At 46.1% G+C, this 15642-nt stretch overlaps 1 protein-coding gene across 1 annotated transcript in view; it reads right to left on the reverse strand.

Annotated features, from left to right (window-relative positions):
* Window positions 1-15642, reverse strand: part of LMAN2 (lectin, mannose binding 2) — a 19715-nt gene continuing 4073 nt past the window's right edge. Inside the window, exons 3-8 of the mRNA XM_060144294.1 lie at window positions 6137-6254; window positions 5228-5307; window positions 4923-5084; window positions 4719-4833; window positions 1902-2021; window positions 1-687 (exon numbers count right to left, since the gene is read on the reverse strand). Of these exons, the coding sequence (XP_060000277.1) occupies window positions 527-687; window positions 1902-2021; window positions 4719-4833; window positions 4923-5084; window positions 5228-5307; window positions 6137-6254 (756 nt within the window). The 3' untranslated portion in view covers window positions 1-526. The remainder of the gene's footprint in view (window positions 688-1901; window positions 2022-4718; window positions 4834-4922; window positions 5085-5227; window positions 5308-6136; window positions 6255-15642) is intronic.

Below are 15642 nucleotides of genomic sequence, written 5' to 3' on the forward strand. Positions count from 1 at the left end.
TGAGGTTGGTTATTTCACTTTATTTAGCAAACCGTCACACTATGGGCCCCACCAAACTGCTCCTCCAGCCTCCCACAAGGGTCTGCCTTGGAAAGAAGCTCAGAGGGTGAACAGGGAGGCCCAGGCTCCCCAGCTGGCCTCCTCTTCTGTCACACACACCACACAGCACAGAACAAGATCACTGCTCATGTCCTCAGATGCCCACCCCAGTGTGGTCTGGGGGCCTCCAGTGTTCAACAGCCACCTGCGGGTGTCTCGACCCAGCACCAGGCACAGACCTCCTGCTCCTGAGAGGCTGGCATAGGGCAAGGGCCTCTGCACCCAGCTGTGGGGATGTCAAACCCTTTTCCCCAGCCCTGAAGCCTGTCCCCACTGGGCAAGAAGCAAAATGTACGAAAATACTTCTTTAATTATTTCTTTGAAATGGTTAAGAAATAAGGTCATCTTATTTTTCTTTTATAATCCTAGTTAAAAAAAACAGTTCACATTAGCGCCAGGGCCCTTCCCCAAATCGAGCGCCCGCTGCTCAGTAGAAACGCTTGTTCCGCTCCTGCCTCTTCTGAAACACCACGGCCCCCACCACAGCACACACGATGATGCCCAGGAGGGCGCAGAGCAGCAGCAGGAACACCCGCCACCCCGTCAGGGGCCCGCTGCGGAAGTTCCCCGTCGGGTCGTCCACGTTGTCTGAGGGAGGAGAGAGGGGGGAATGAGAGGCCGGACAGGCTCCCAGGAGATGGGGGAGCAGGGCGACAGCCCGTTTAGGCCCCCACACCCACCCTAGAGGCGTCAGCTGTGGCCTGCTCACACCGCACCAGTGAGGGGCAGGGGCATGCACAGAGATTGTCCAACCTCACTGGGACCAAGGTTCCCAGGGATCAAGGCTCCCAGGGATCCAGGCTGAGGTGCTTTCTGCTACAAGAAACTGGTGAACACTGGACTCCTGGGGTCTCCTTGACAGCCTGAGTCTGCCTGAGACGGGCCCAGGACCTGCTTTCACAAGCCCACTCCCAGCCCAATGCAGTGGTCTGAGGTCCCCATCTGAAGAAACACAGCCCTGGCCACAGGCTGCCCTCAATCACATCTGGATGCGTTCGGTTTCTCCCAGGGCCCCGACCCCCAACCCCCATCCTTCTGCTTTGACCCTCTACCCCAATGGGTCCACCCAACTGAAAACGAGTTAACCCCTGCTTGGCCAGCTGCATGGGGTTGCTGGGTGGGCTAGAGCAGATGATGTGTCCGAAAACCCTCGGCAGCAGAAAGCCTTCAACCAAAGGTCGCAAAACTGGTCTATGGCAGGATTTGTTTGGCCCCCAAAACATTTAAAAGCAACTTGAATCTTAGAAAAGTGAGATGTCACATAAAATGTTGGGTTCCACTGGTGCTCTATCACCCGCTGGGCCCACATGCACAACTTTGGAGCCCCTAGGATAGATTTCGCCACACACACACACACACAGGGGCCTCACTTCCCGCACGAGAACCCTTGCTCCATGAGGACGAAGTGGTGGCTGACTAGTACTCTGGGAAGAACTCAGGCTTGGGGTTTTGCCAAAACTCAAGTTCACATCTTGCCTTTTTACCTCTTTCTAGCTGAGGAAACCTGAGGATCAGCTCTCCCAGCAGTCACAGGACCTACTTCCACGCCGTTCACTGAGGCCGCGCACTGAGGTATCAGAGTGCCCCACGCACCACCCACACCAACAAACAGCCCCTCTGGCTTCACTGGCCGTTATCCCAGCACTGAGTGCAGGAGGATGCAGACACCAGGTGCCCACACACCTGCTCATGAGCACTATTTGCTGATCCAAGGGCCTGGCTGGACCAGGGAAGGGCAGATGGACCCCGGGCACTTGCCTGAGCCGGCCCAGGCCCCACCGGGAGGGGCTGCAAGTGCATACCTTTGGGCGACTTGAGCAAGTTGACGCTGGGCTCGATCTTGGTCCAGTCAATGTTCTCCTCGTCAGGCGTGTGCTCCACCATCAGCTGGAACAGCTTCATGGAGATGATGTCATGATTGTCTGCAGGATGAGAGTTAGCTTCTAAGGGGCCTGAAGACGCTTCGGCGCACGTGGCCCAACAACCACCCCCACCACCACATAAAGTGGCCAGGTTCCCTGGGGAGAACCCAGTAGCCCCCAGCAGGCAGCATTCCAGGGGCTGGAACACCTCCAGAACTCAGCAACAAGAAACCTGGAAGGAGGCAGAGCGGACAGGAAAAAGTAGGAGTTTTACAATCAAAATCATTGGGTCTAATCCTGGCTCTGCTGTCCTCTTTGAGGCTCAGTTTCCTCATTTGTAAATGCAGGTGGTAATCTCCATCTTGCATGGTTATCAAGGCATATAAATGAGAAAGTACAGACAAGGCACAGGCGTATTGCTTGCAGATAGTATGTCTTTGAAAACAGAACCAGATAAGGACCCACACATTGTTCTATGACTGGTTGAGAAGCCTGATCCTCCCAAGGGCAGGCAGCCCCCAGACATTCCTGTCACAGAGACCCAAATACAGAATGCGGACAAACGACTTGGCAGCCAGCTGAAAGCTCAGCCAGACACACAGTCAAGCGACTGTACCTGAGGAGACTTGAGAAAGGCCTGGGTCCAACTAGTATGGGCAGGAGAGAACCTCTAAATGACACTGACAATAACTGATCAACCCATTTTTGAGATGGGGAGGTTGAGGCTCCGAACCAAGACAAGGGTCCCGGTCAAGGACCTGACTCCAGCTATCAGCTCAGCTAACTGACTAGAATTTGAGGAAAGGTCCAGAAAAGGGAGAGCCTAAAGAGCAAGGACCCCCGTGGCCGGATTGGGCAGAGCCCAGCCATACCTGACACCAGTATGCACAGCCCCTGGAAGCTCAGGGACAAGCATGGACTCTGGAGTCAGGCATCAGGTAGGTCCCATCTGAGCTCTGCCGTTCCCTGGGTGCATGAACTTGACAAGATCCCTTCAACTCCCAAATGCCCAATGGTCCCAGGTGTATAAAATGGGAAAGAGACGGCTACCTATCTAAGAACACATCACGTGCCTTTATGCATGCGATGCCTGACGGGAGGCTGGCGTGCACAACCCTCCAACTAATGGTCGGACACTACTGTGTGCATGGCTCCCTCCATTGCCCTTCCCGGGGCCTCTCTAAACAACCTTAGAGAATATCCACCTGCCACAGATCTGGCTCTGTTCCCAGAACCTTCTCATGACACCTGCTGAAACACTGTCAGATGGAATTCCAAGTAACCCAGAGGAGGGCTGTAGTGAATCCACAGATGGAACAAGACGGGCCATGAGCTGGTAATTACTGAAACTGGTTAACAGCAACAAGGGGCTTATTAGACCACCTCCCCTCTTATGGGTATTTAGTGGAATTTCCACATTAAAAACTTTAAAACAAACCCCCCCTCCGCCCCGCAAAATAGACACTGGGACAGGGTGGACCCAGGTATTTGCATGGTGAAGGGCAGGCTCCTGAACGGTGCTGGCTCACAGGCCCTGGAAACATCTGTCCTGACAATAAACAAGCCTCTGACTGGTTCTCCACACTGCTTCCTAGCTCTGGTAGGCAGGAGCCAGCCCCAGGCTTGGTGCCTCCCAAGGGCCTTGAGAAGGGACTAAGGACCAAGGCCAAAGGCCACCATCAAGTGCCACCCAGGCCTGGTGGCCCCAAGAGGCCTGTGTAGGCAGGCAGCATCCCAATGCTTACAGCATGCACCGTGGGCCAAACAAGACAGAGCCCTGACTCTGTGGAGCTTACAATTCAGTGAGGGGGACACAGATAATGAAATAAATTACATGGCAGATTCCAGGATGGTTAACTGCTATGAAGAAAAATAAAGCTAGGAAAGGTGATGGGAAGTGTGCAGGGGACTGGGATGTGTGTATGCGACTTTAAATGAGGGAATCAGGGACAGTCCCACTGAGGAAGTGACATCTGGGCAAGACCTGGAGAAGCCAAGGGAGAGATGCAAGCACAAAGGCCCAAGGCAGGAGGGCAGGGGTGGGTCTGAAGAGCGGCTAGGGGCAGTGTCACCAGGGAGCAGGGAGGATGAGCCAGAGGGAAGGGGGTGGGAAGGCGGCACACAGGCTTGGCAGTGTGCCGCTGGGAGGGAGGTGGGAGGAGCAGCTCTGCTGCTGTGCTGGGAGAAACTGTTGGGGCTGGCGTGGGAAGAGGGACCCCCGGGAAGCTCCTGTGGTTGTCCGAGTGAGGGAGGATGGTGGCCCGGACGTGCCAGCAGTAGAGGAAGGGAGAAAAGTGGTCTGAGACAGGGAGAAGACAAAGCCAGCAGGACCAGCCAACGGATGAGAGGTGACGTGTGAGAGAAAATGCAGAGACCAGAATGATACCAAGGTGTTTTGACCTGAGCAACTACAAGGACAGAGATTCGTTTCTATCTCTGGCTGTGGGTGTGTGAAGGCTGAGAGGCCTGCTTGGCACCAGGCGGAGATGCTGAGCAGGATGCTGGTGACACAGGTCTGGAGATGGAAATCTGGGGGTCCACTGCATCCAGATTCAAAGCACCCCAGCCCCTAGAGGACAGAGAGAGATGGCGGTGAGGGACTGCTCATGGATATGGCAAAAGGAGGAAGAAAACCAGGCAAGCGTGGAATCAAATGAAGGAAGGTCAGAAGGAAAGGGACTGGCTGTGTCACAAGCTCCCAAAGTACCAGGGAAGGTCAGACTGAGACTTCACACCTCACTCAGCCCACACACTCACCAGACAGGTCGCCGGTGCCGGCTGAGGCTCCAAAGTAGTAGCCAGTGGGCAGGCGCACGCCCGTGATGTCAATGCAGTTCTTCCACTCGTTCTTGTCCTCCAGGTCAGTCATCACCTGCGGCCGACCAGCAGGTCAAGGGCAGCCTGGGGCCGGCCTGCCCACCTTCCCGAGCCCCCCCAGAGCCGCCCCTCCCGCTCGCTCACCGTCAGGCGACCCCGGGAGTAGCGCACGGCCAGGAAGGTGTCGTGATCGCGGTTGCGGAAGTCAGCCGTGCAGCCTGCCAGCTCGGTCCAGCGGCCATCCTTGCTGTGGTCGTAGGACAGGGAGCCATTGTTCACCATCACGGAGATGTACGGAAACACACGCTGAAACAAGACACGGGTTACTCTGAGGCCAGCCCAGCCCGTGGGAGGCCGCAGGGCACCCACCACCCTGATCCCTGGAGGCTCCTCTCATGCAGGGACCAGGGAGAAGTCCCGTTCTGCTCTGCAGGAGAGCAGGGGCCTACCTCTGTGGTCTCATCATTGGGATATGTGTCCAGGAAGATGGCTAAGCCATGGAAGTTGTCTTTGCTTCCAAACACAGGCCCTGGAATTAGAAGGAGATGCTCCTGTAACGGGAGAAACTGGAGTTGTCCCATGGATACCTGAAGGACAAAGTAATGCCAGCATGGGTGGGTTAATCTGTGGTCATTCTCCCAGGAAAGAGAAGGGATCTTTAAGTGGGGGTGGGGTGGGGGACTGGAGGGTGGTCTCAGGGGTGTGGCAGAGAGGACTCAAGTTTGAAGCCTGAACTGTGAAGGAACAGCACCTGCCTATGTGCTCTGAGGTGTCAGGTGACAAGGGGATACCCAACCTGTGAAAAACAGGTGGCCATTACAGTAAGAACCATCCCTTAACCCTTCTGTCCAAGGCCAGACAGCAAACATTTTAGGCTTTGTGGGCCACAGATGGTCTCTGTCACACAGTCTTCCTTGTTTTATCCTTTTTAAAATGGTAGAGGGACTTCCCTGGTGGTCCAGTGGGTAAGACTCCGTGCTCTCAATGTAGGGGGCCCAGGTTCGATCCCTGGTTGGGGAACTAGAACCTGCATGCATGCCACAACTAAGAAGTCCACATGCTGCAACTAAAGATCCCCCGTGCTGCAACTAAGACCTGGCACAGCCTAAATAAATAAATAAAATAAAATAAAATAAAATGGTAGAATGGTAAAACCATTATTAGCTGGTGTAGAACACCAGGCCACAATGGGGCACAGAGTTGAGCCACAGGGTCATCTTCTAAAAGGACGCTCCCTTCAGTTGCCCCCAGCTCCCAGGTTTCCTCAAAGAGGAGCAGCAGCGCCCTAACAAGGGGTGCAGAGTGGAGGATCCTTGGCCACAGATGCACAGGTCCCACCTGTGCGAGCGCCACCCTACCTGGCACCAGGCGGTCCCGGGTATACCACAAGGCAATGCCATCACCATGGAGATTCTTCTTCCCTGCGCCATGGACTTTGAAGTGAACGTGCATCTCCCAGTCCTTGAGGAAGCAAGGCTAGAGGGAGAGCAGAGAGGGCTGTTCAGAGCTCCCCAGCTTGTCTGCCAGATGGAGGTGACCGGGCACAGACCCTGCACCGAGATGACACTCAGAACAGGGCCAGGCAGCAGGGTCATGAGTGTCACTGACCAACAGACCCCCCAGCATTCTCAGCAGGGAGAAAGGGGCTGCTGGGCCTCCCAGGTCGGGAGTGGGAGGCCACAGAGTATCCCAAGGCTGCTGAGGCAGCTTTTTAACAGAATGAGGGAGTTCCATAAGCACTTACAGTTCAAGATCAAGATATTAAAGATACTAAAAGAGGAAAGATAAGTTGCAAAACAGTATCAGCACTATGTGCTCATTTTTGAAAAAGAAATTAGCATATGTGTAGAGAAAGAAGGAACTGAAAGAAATATGAACCAACATTAATGAAAGCTAATTCTGGGAGGGGAATGTCTACTTTCTATGTCTGAATCTTCTGTATTGAACATATTACTTCTGTAATTAGAAAAAACTCAAATGAAAAATAAAAACCCTATGTCCCATTGTGGGTGATCTGGCTTGTGCATCACTGATTTACCAGATTCACTGTTCTGGGCCTGGGCACCAGGAGCCCAGGTGAGGAGACCTGGCCCCTGAGAACAAAGGGTTTGCAGGCACCTGCACTACAGCCTGACACAGTGTGAAGTCAGCCCTCCCAGTTCTTGACAGTTCATTGGCTCTGGGAGACCCTGAAGATTCTGGAGGGGGCAACTGTGAGGTGATAAGAACCAGGTCTCAAGGACATATGGGCACGGAATCTAAGTCCAAGACCTGCTGAGGGGATGGAAGGCCTGGTGAACCAGTCTTGCTTTGGACTGAGATGACAAAAACTGCAACTGAAAAGTAAGAATGAATGAGAAAGGCCTCCCAGGGATTGTAGCTCAGCTATGAGTCCTCACAATCCCTGAAATTAGACTAAACGGACGCACCCAAGCCTCACATTTCAGCAAAAAAAATCTTGCAAACACAGGGGCTTCCCTGGTGGCGCAGTGGTTAAGAATCCGCCTGCCAATGCAGGGGACACGGGTTCAAGCCCTGGTCCGGGAAGATCCCACGTGTCACGGGGCAACTAAGCCTGTGCGCCACAACTACTGAGCCTGTGCTCTAGAGCCCACAAGCCACAACCACTGAGCCCGTGAGCCACAACTACTGAAGCCCACGCACCTAGCCCGTGCTCCGCAACAAGAGAAGCCACCGCAATGAGAAGCCTGCGCACTGCAACAAAGAGTAGCCCCCGCTCGCCGTAACTAAAGAAAGCCCGCACACAGCAACAAAGACCCAATGCAGCCAAAAATAAATAAATAAATTCATTAAAAAAAAGAAAAAAGTTATCTTTCATTCTTCAGGGAGAAGAAAAGTGATCCGGATCCAGACGTAAAGTCAGAGATTCACGAAGGAATGAAGAACAATGACTAAAGTAGATATGAGACTAAAAATCTAAATAAATATTTGACTGCATAAAACAATAATGCTTTGTGTGATTTAAAACAGAAAGATTAATAACAACGGGGTAAAAAGAGTTAAAGTGCTCTAAAAGCCTTGCATTGTCCTGGAAGGAGTTAAAAGTACGCGTTATCATTAGACTTTGGTAAAACATGTGTGCTTTAAACTCCAGAGAAACCATTAAAATATTGGGAAATAAGCACAGAACTTTCAACCTAATAGAAGAGGAAAAGTGTAATAAAAATTAGCCAACCCAAAAGAAGCCAAGACCCGGGAGAAGAATGAACAGAGAACAGTCAGTACAAACAGAAAGTGAATAGTAAGATGGCAGATTAAACCCAAATAAACGTATCAGTAATTTTACTAAATGTAGATAGACTAAATGCTGGTAAGGGTACACATGATCTCCCTGTATTATTTTTCCTTCTTCTTTTTTTTAATGAAGTACAGTTCATATACAATATTAGTTTCAGGTGCACCACACAGGGATTGATATTTATATACATTACGAATTGATCACCACAATAAGTCTAGTAACTATCTGTCAACATAGAAAGTTACTGTAATATTACTGACCACATTCCCTATGCTGTACATTACATCCCCATGACTTATTTATTTTATAACTGGAAGTCTGTACCTCTTAATCTCTGTATTTTTTCTTACAACTGCATGTGAATCTACAATTATCTCAAAATAAAAAGTTTAATTTTAAAAATAACAGATCAAAGACTTAAACTTAAGAGCTAAAACTACAAAACTCTTTAGAAAAAACAATGGGGGAAAATCTTCACAACACCAGATTTAGCAATAATTTTCTAGATATTACACCAAAGCACAGACAACAAAAAAATCAAATTGGACTTCATCAAAATTAAAACCTTTTACACGTCAAAGAACATGAAGAGAATGAAAAGACAATCCACAGACTGAGAGAATATATTTCCAAATCATATATAATGTCCAGAATATATAGAAAACTCCTGAAACTCAACAAAAAACCCAATTCAAAAATGGGCAAAGGACTTGGATACACATTTTTTCATAGAAGAATATATACAAATGGCTAATAAGCACATGAAAAGACGCTCAACATCATTAGTCATTAGAGAAATGCAAATCAAAACCACAAGATACCACTCTACACCCATTTGGATGGCTATCATCAAAAAACTGGAAAGGGTCAGACTGAGACTTCAGTCTGACCATTCACTAAATCAGGGGGTGGCGCAATGGTTGAGAGTCTGCCTGCCAATGGAGGGGACGCAGGTTCGAGACCTGGTCTGGGAGGATCCCACATGCTACAGGGCAAATGGGCCCGTGAGCCACAACTGCTGAGCCTGCGCGTCTGGAGCCTGTGCTCCACAAAAAGAGAGGCCGCGACAGTGAGAGGCCCGCGCACCGCGATGAAGAGTGGCCTCTGCTTGGCGCAACTAGAGAAAGCCCTCGCACAAAAACGAAGACCCAACACAGCCAAAAATAAATAAATAAATAAATTTTTTTTAAAAAAGGAAAATAAGTATTGTAAAGATGTGGAGAAATTGGAACCCTGATGCACTGCTGGTGAGAATGTAAAATGGTGTGGTTGCTATGGAAAACAGTTTGGTGGTCCTCAAAAAGTTAAACAAAGAGTTACCATATGACCCAGCAATTCCATTTCCTAGTTATTTACCAAAAAAAAAGTGAAAACCATCTACGTCCACCCATGTACGTAGCAACACTGTTCACAATAGCCAAAAGGTGGAAACCACCCAGTGTCCACCAACAGATGAATGGATAAACAAAATGTGGTGTGCGCGCGCGCACGCACACACACACACACACACACACACACACACACACACACACACACACACAATGTTATTTAGCCATGAAAAGGAATGAAGTACTAACACATGCTACAACATGGATGAACCTTGCAGATATTATGCTAAGTGAAATAAGCCAGATATAGACAAATATATTATGATTCCATTTATGTGAGATACCTAGAAGAGTCAAATTCAGAAACAGAAAGTAGAATAGTGGTTACCAGGGGCTGTGGGGAGGCAGGGAACGGGGAGTTAGTGTTTAATGAGTACCGTTTCAGTTTGGGATGATGAAAAAGTTCTGGAGATAGATGGTGGTGATGGTTGCACAACAAGGTCAATGTACTTAATGCCACTAAACTGTACACTTGAAAGCGGTTAAGGGACTTCCCTGGTGGCGCAGTGGTTAAGAATCCGCCTGCCAATGCAGGGGACACAGGTTCAAGCCCTGGTCCGGGAAGATCCCACATACTGCGGAGCAACTAAGCCCGTGCACCACAACTACTGAGCCTGAGCTCTAGAGCCCGTGAGCCACAACTACTGAGGCTGCGTGCCACAAATACTGAAGCCCACGAGCTGTAACTACTGAAGCCTGCATGCTACAACTACTGAAGCCCACATGCCTAGAGCCTGTGCACCGCAACAAGAGAAGCCACGGCAATGAGAAACCTGCGCACCACAATGAAGAGTAGCCCCTGCTTGCCGAGAAAGCCCTGCGCAGCAACAACGACCCAATGCTACCAAAAATAAATAAATAAATTTTTTTTAATTATAAAAAGAAAAGTGGTTAAGATGGTAACTTTTATGTCATTCTATGTTACAATAAAAATATTTTGAGAAATTTTATTTTCTTTTTCATGCAGATACATATTTACAGTAATCAAAGTATTTACATTTTTTACAGTATTTACATTTTTTTAAATATTGAAGATTGATTTACAATGTTAATTTCTGCTGTCCAGCAAAGTGACTCAGTTATACAGATATATATATTCTTTTTCATATTATTTTCCATTATGGGTTATCATAGGATATTGAATATAGTTCCCTGTGCTGTACAGTAGGACTTTGTCATTTATCCATCCTATATATAATAGTTTGCATCTGCTAATCCCAAACTCCCAATCCTTCCCTCCCCCACCCTCTTCCCCCTTGGCAACCACAAGTCTGTTCTCTATATCGGTGAGTCTCTTTCTGTTTCCTAAATATGTTCATTTGTGTCATATTTTAGATTCTACATATAATTGATGTATTTGTTTTTCTCTGTCTGACTTGCTTCACTTAGTATGATCATCTCTAGGTCCATCCATGTTGCTGCAAATGGCATTACTTCCTTCTTTTGTGTAGCTGAGTAATATTCCATTCTATATCCACATCCTTATCCATTCATCTGTCGATGGACATTTAGGTTGTTTCCGTCTCTTGGCTATTGTAAATAGTACTGCAATGAACACTGGAGTGCATGTATCTTTTCAAATTAGAGTTTTATCTGGATATATGCCCAGGAATGGGATTGCCAGATCATATGGAAAATCTATTTTTAGTTTTTTGAGGAATCTCTATACTGGCTGCACCAATTTACATTCCCACCAACAGTGTAAGAGGGTTCTCTTTTCTCCACACCCTCTCCAGCATTTATTATTTGTAGACTTTTTAATGATGGCCATTCTGACCGGTGTGAGGTGATACCTCACTGCAGTTTTGATTTGCATTTCTCTAATAATCAGAGATGATGAGCATCTTTTCATGTGCCTATTGGCCATCTGTACGTCTTCTTTGGAGAAATGTCTATTTAGGTTTTCTGCTCTTTTTTTTTTCGCGGTACGCAGGCCTCTCACTGTTGTGGCCTCTCCCGTTGCGGAGCACAGGCTCTGGACGCGCAGGCTCAGCGGCCACGGCTCACGGGCCTAGCCACTCCGTGGCATGTGGGATCTTCCCAGACCGGGGCACAAACCCACGTCCCCTACATTGGCAGGTGGACTCTCAACCACTGCGCCACCAGGGAAGCCCTCTGCTCATTTTTTGATTGGGTTGGGGTTTTTTTTTGTTATTGAATTGTATGAGCTGTTTGTATATTTTGGAAATTAAGCCCTTGTTGGTCGCATCATTTGCAAATACTTTCTCCCAGTCCATAGGTTTCTTTTCATTTTGTTTATGGTTTCCTTTGCTGTGCAAAAGCTTGTAAGTTTGACCAGGTCCCATTTGTTTATTTTTGCTTTTATTTCTATTGCCTTGGGAGACTGACCTAAGGAAATATTGGTAGGATTTATGTCAGAGAATGTTTTGCCTATGTTCTCTTCTAGGAATTTTATGGTGTCATGTCTTATATTTAAGTCTTTAAGCCATTTTGAGTTTATTTTTGTACATGGTGTGAGGGTGTGTTCTAACTTCATTGATTGCAGCTGTATTGCAGCTGTCTAACTTTCCAAACACCACTTGCTGAAGAGACTGTCTTTTCCCCATTCTTGCATCCTTTGTGGTGACCATTACATTTAAAAAAACTGTCCCAATGCCATTGAGTATCGTACTGAAGACAATGGTTTAAAATATTGAAGTATTTAAAAGTAAAAAACAATAAAAGGTTAAATGGTAAATTTTATGTTATTGTATTTTACCACAATAAAAATAAATGAATAACTGTCCAAAAGCCTAATTTTATGCTGTTTACAGGAGACAACTCTAAAACATAAAGAAGTGGGAAAAAGAAAAGGATAGGAAAAGATATTGCATGCAAAAACTAAGCAAAAGCAAGCTTGTGCAGCTATGCCAATAACAAAGTTTAGAAGGGGACTCTTCTTAAGAACAAAAGACTCCATTTTTCAGGAAAATTTTGGTCTCAAAATATATAAAGCAGAAACTGACAGACTACAAAGATAAAGACAAATCCATACACAGGCATTTTAATACACCTCTCCTAATAACTGATAAAAACAAGCAAAAATGTCAGAAAGATATAGAGATTTGAACCCAATCAGCAAACATGACCTAAGGATCTAAATGGCACATTTCACTCAAGCAGTAAAGAATCCACATCCTTCAGAAACACACATGGAATGTTTCCCCAAAATCCTGATCATTCGAAGGACCATTTGCAAGTCTCAACAGACCTCCAAGGATTGAAATCACAGAACCTGTTCCTTGACCACGATGAAATTAAACTAGGTATCAATAACTTAAAAAATAAAAATAACTAGAAAAGCCCTCATGTATTTGAAAAAACTTAAAAACATATCTCACATACACAAAAGTCAGCCTAGAAACTAAGATTTCAAATGGGCTCTTTGGTGCCCAGGAGTTTTCTATGCCTGGGAACAATGCACTGAGAATAAGACTCCAAGCTGGTGGGAGGTGTGCCTCTGAGAAGGGCAACGATGCACTGGAAGGTGGGAAAGGAAAACCTCCCCTCCTATCCCTGGCATGTTTGCAGGGAGATCAGTTTCAGGAAAGAGTACACATGGAAGTTGAGGACCTAGAAGACCTTGACCTAGACCTAGACCTCCAAGACTATCCTGGCCTTAAAAAGTCTCTGTGTACTGCAGGTAAGACTGCAGAACATCAGACAGAATACTGTGATACAGACAATATAAAGAAGGATTTTAAGCAGATGAGGTACGGGCTAGAACTGATGTAGAAGTTGCTTTTGAGGGCAGAACATGACATGGCCATGGTTTTCCACCCTGGCCGCACAGCTGAGCCACATGGGGAGCTCAGAAATCTTAATGCCCTGGCCCTCCCCCAGGCCAACTAAATCAGAATCAATCATTGGCGGTCACAGACCATTTTACAGTTAGGTAGTTTCTGTGTCTTGGCTTGCAATAAAGTGAAAGGCAGACCTAATCCTTTTTTTTTTAATTGGAGTATAGTTGCTTTACAATGTTGTGTTAGTTTCTGCTGTATAGCAAAGTGAATCAATTATACGTATACATATATCCACTCTTTTTTGGATTTCCTTCCCATTTAGGTCACCATAGACCACGGAGTAGAGTTCCCTGTGCTATACAGTAGGTTCTCATTAGTTATCTATTTTATATTATCTATAGTAGTGCATATATGTCAATCCCAATCTCCCATAAGTTTGTTCTCTACATCTGTGACTCTATTTCTGCTTTGCAAGTAAGTTCATCTGTACCATTTTTCTAGATTCCACATATAAGCAATATTATACGATATTTGTTTTTCTCTTTCTGACTTACTTCACTCTGTATGACAGTCTCTAGGTCTATCCACATCAAGGCAGAGCTAACCTAACAGTCAGCTGATACATTGTTAAAATTTTTGATGAAAGATCACTACATGATTTAGGGTTTATAAACCAAAGAAGTTCAAAACACTGAGTGACCCTGCTATAACAAAACTCCCTGCATCTCCATCTACTATTTAAGCAAACACAAGTTCTCAGCATTCACACAGGTAAGAACAAAAAGCAGAAGTCACGCTAAAGCTTCTCATTCTGACAATGACATCCATCCAAACAGTGGGGAGATGACAGCTGGATGAGATACATTTCAATAAATGTTTACTTTGTGTAATAATTATTCAAAAATTGTGTAATTGGGTAAGGCATTTCTTTTGATCAATTGTATACCAATGATAATTATAATAATCCCAAAGAAAATATTAAAACTTAATTTCAAGGTCCCAACAAGGTTAAAAGCTTAAATTATTACACTTATTTTATTTGCAGAGGTACATGATAGGCTAATCAGTAAAATTTTCAAGCATTAAATATACTGCATTAAGTTAAAATTCTGTGTGGGAAATGAAATGAAAATACAAGTTCAATTTTTAAAAATGATGTACAATTTGGGCTTATTCAAGTGGATCTCAAAAGGGAACCCTCCTGCACTGTTGGTGGGAATGTAAATTATACAGCCACTATGGAGAACAGTATGGAGGTTCTTTAACAAACTAAAAATAGAATTACCATATGACCCAGCAATCCCACTACTGGGCATATACCCAGAGAAAACCATAATTCAAAAAGACATATGCACCCCAATGTTCATTGCAGCACTATTTACAATAGTCAGGACATGGAAGCAATCTAAGTGTCCATGACAGATGAATGGATAAAGATGTGGCACATATATACAATGGAATATTATTCAGCCATAAAAAGGAACGAAATCGAGTTATTTGTAATGAGGTGGATGGACCTAGAGTCTGTCATACAGAGTGAAATAAGTCAGAAAGAGAAAAACAAATACCGTATGCTAACACATATATACGGAATCTAAAAAAACAGTACTGATGAACCTAGTGGCAGGGCAGGAATAAAGACACAGATGTAGAGAATGGACTTGAGGACACAGGGCGGGAAGGGGAAGCTGGGAGGAAGTGAGAGAGTAGCATTGACATATATACACTACCAAATGTAAAATGGACGGCTAGTGGAAAGCTGCTGCCCAGCACAGGGAGACCAGCTCGGTGCTTTGTGACAACCTAGGGGGTGGGATAGGGAGGGTGGGAGGGAGGCTCAAGAGGGAGGGGATATGGGGATATATGTATACATATAGCTGATTCACTTTCTTATACAGCAGCAACTAACAACATTGTAAAGCAATTATACTCCAATAAAGATACCAAAAATAAATAAATAAATAAAAGAGTGGATCTCAAATTGCAATATTTAGATTCCACTGAACAGGAGGCGGGGGAAGAAAGACAGCACAATTATATTCCAGACTGAAAAACTTGATGAAGGCAAGTACAGAATTCTCTCAGCCTGTGACACTGCCAACCACCAACTACCTCCAACCATAATTAAGTTACTTGGGACTGAACCAATTTCTAGCAGTTCCAGCACTATTTGTACCTCATTTAAAAAAAAAAATTTTGTAATGTTATGCTGAACTCACTTCCTTGAAAAATATAAGGCTACATTATAATTTTTAAAAGTTACCAGAAAACATGGGGACTTCCCTGGCGGTCTAGTGGCTGGGACACCACGCTTCCACTGCAGGAGGCCCGGGTTCGATCCCTGGTTGGGGAACTAACATCCTGCATGCCGCACAGTGAGGCCAAAAGAAAAAGTTATCTGAAAATACATGGGACCTAATTAAACTTAAAAGCTTTTGCACAGCAAAGGAAACCATAAACAAAACAAAAAGACA

This window comes from Lagenorhynchus albirostris, chromosome 3 (assembly GCF_949774975.1).
Source record: "Lagenorhynchus albirostris chromosome 3, mLagAlb1.1, whole genome shotgun sequence".
In the NCBI taxonomy this organism is placed as follows: domain Eukaryota; kingdom Metazoa; phylum Chordata; class Mammalia; order Artiodactyla; family Delphinidae; genus Lagenorhynchus; species Lagenorhynchus albirostris.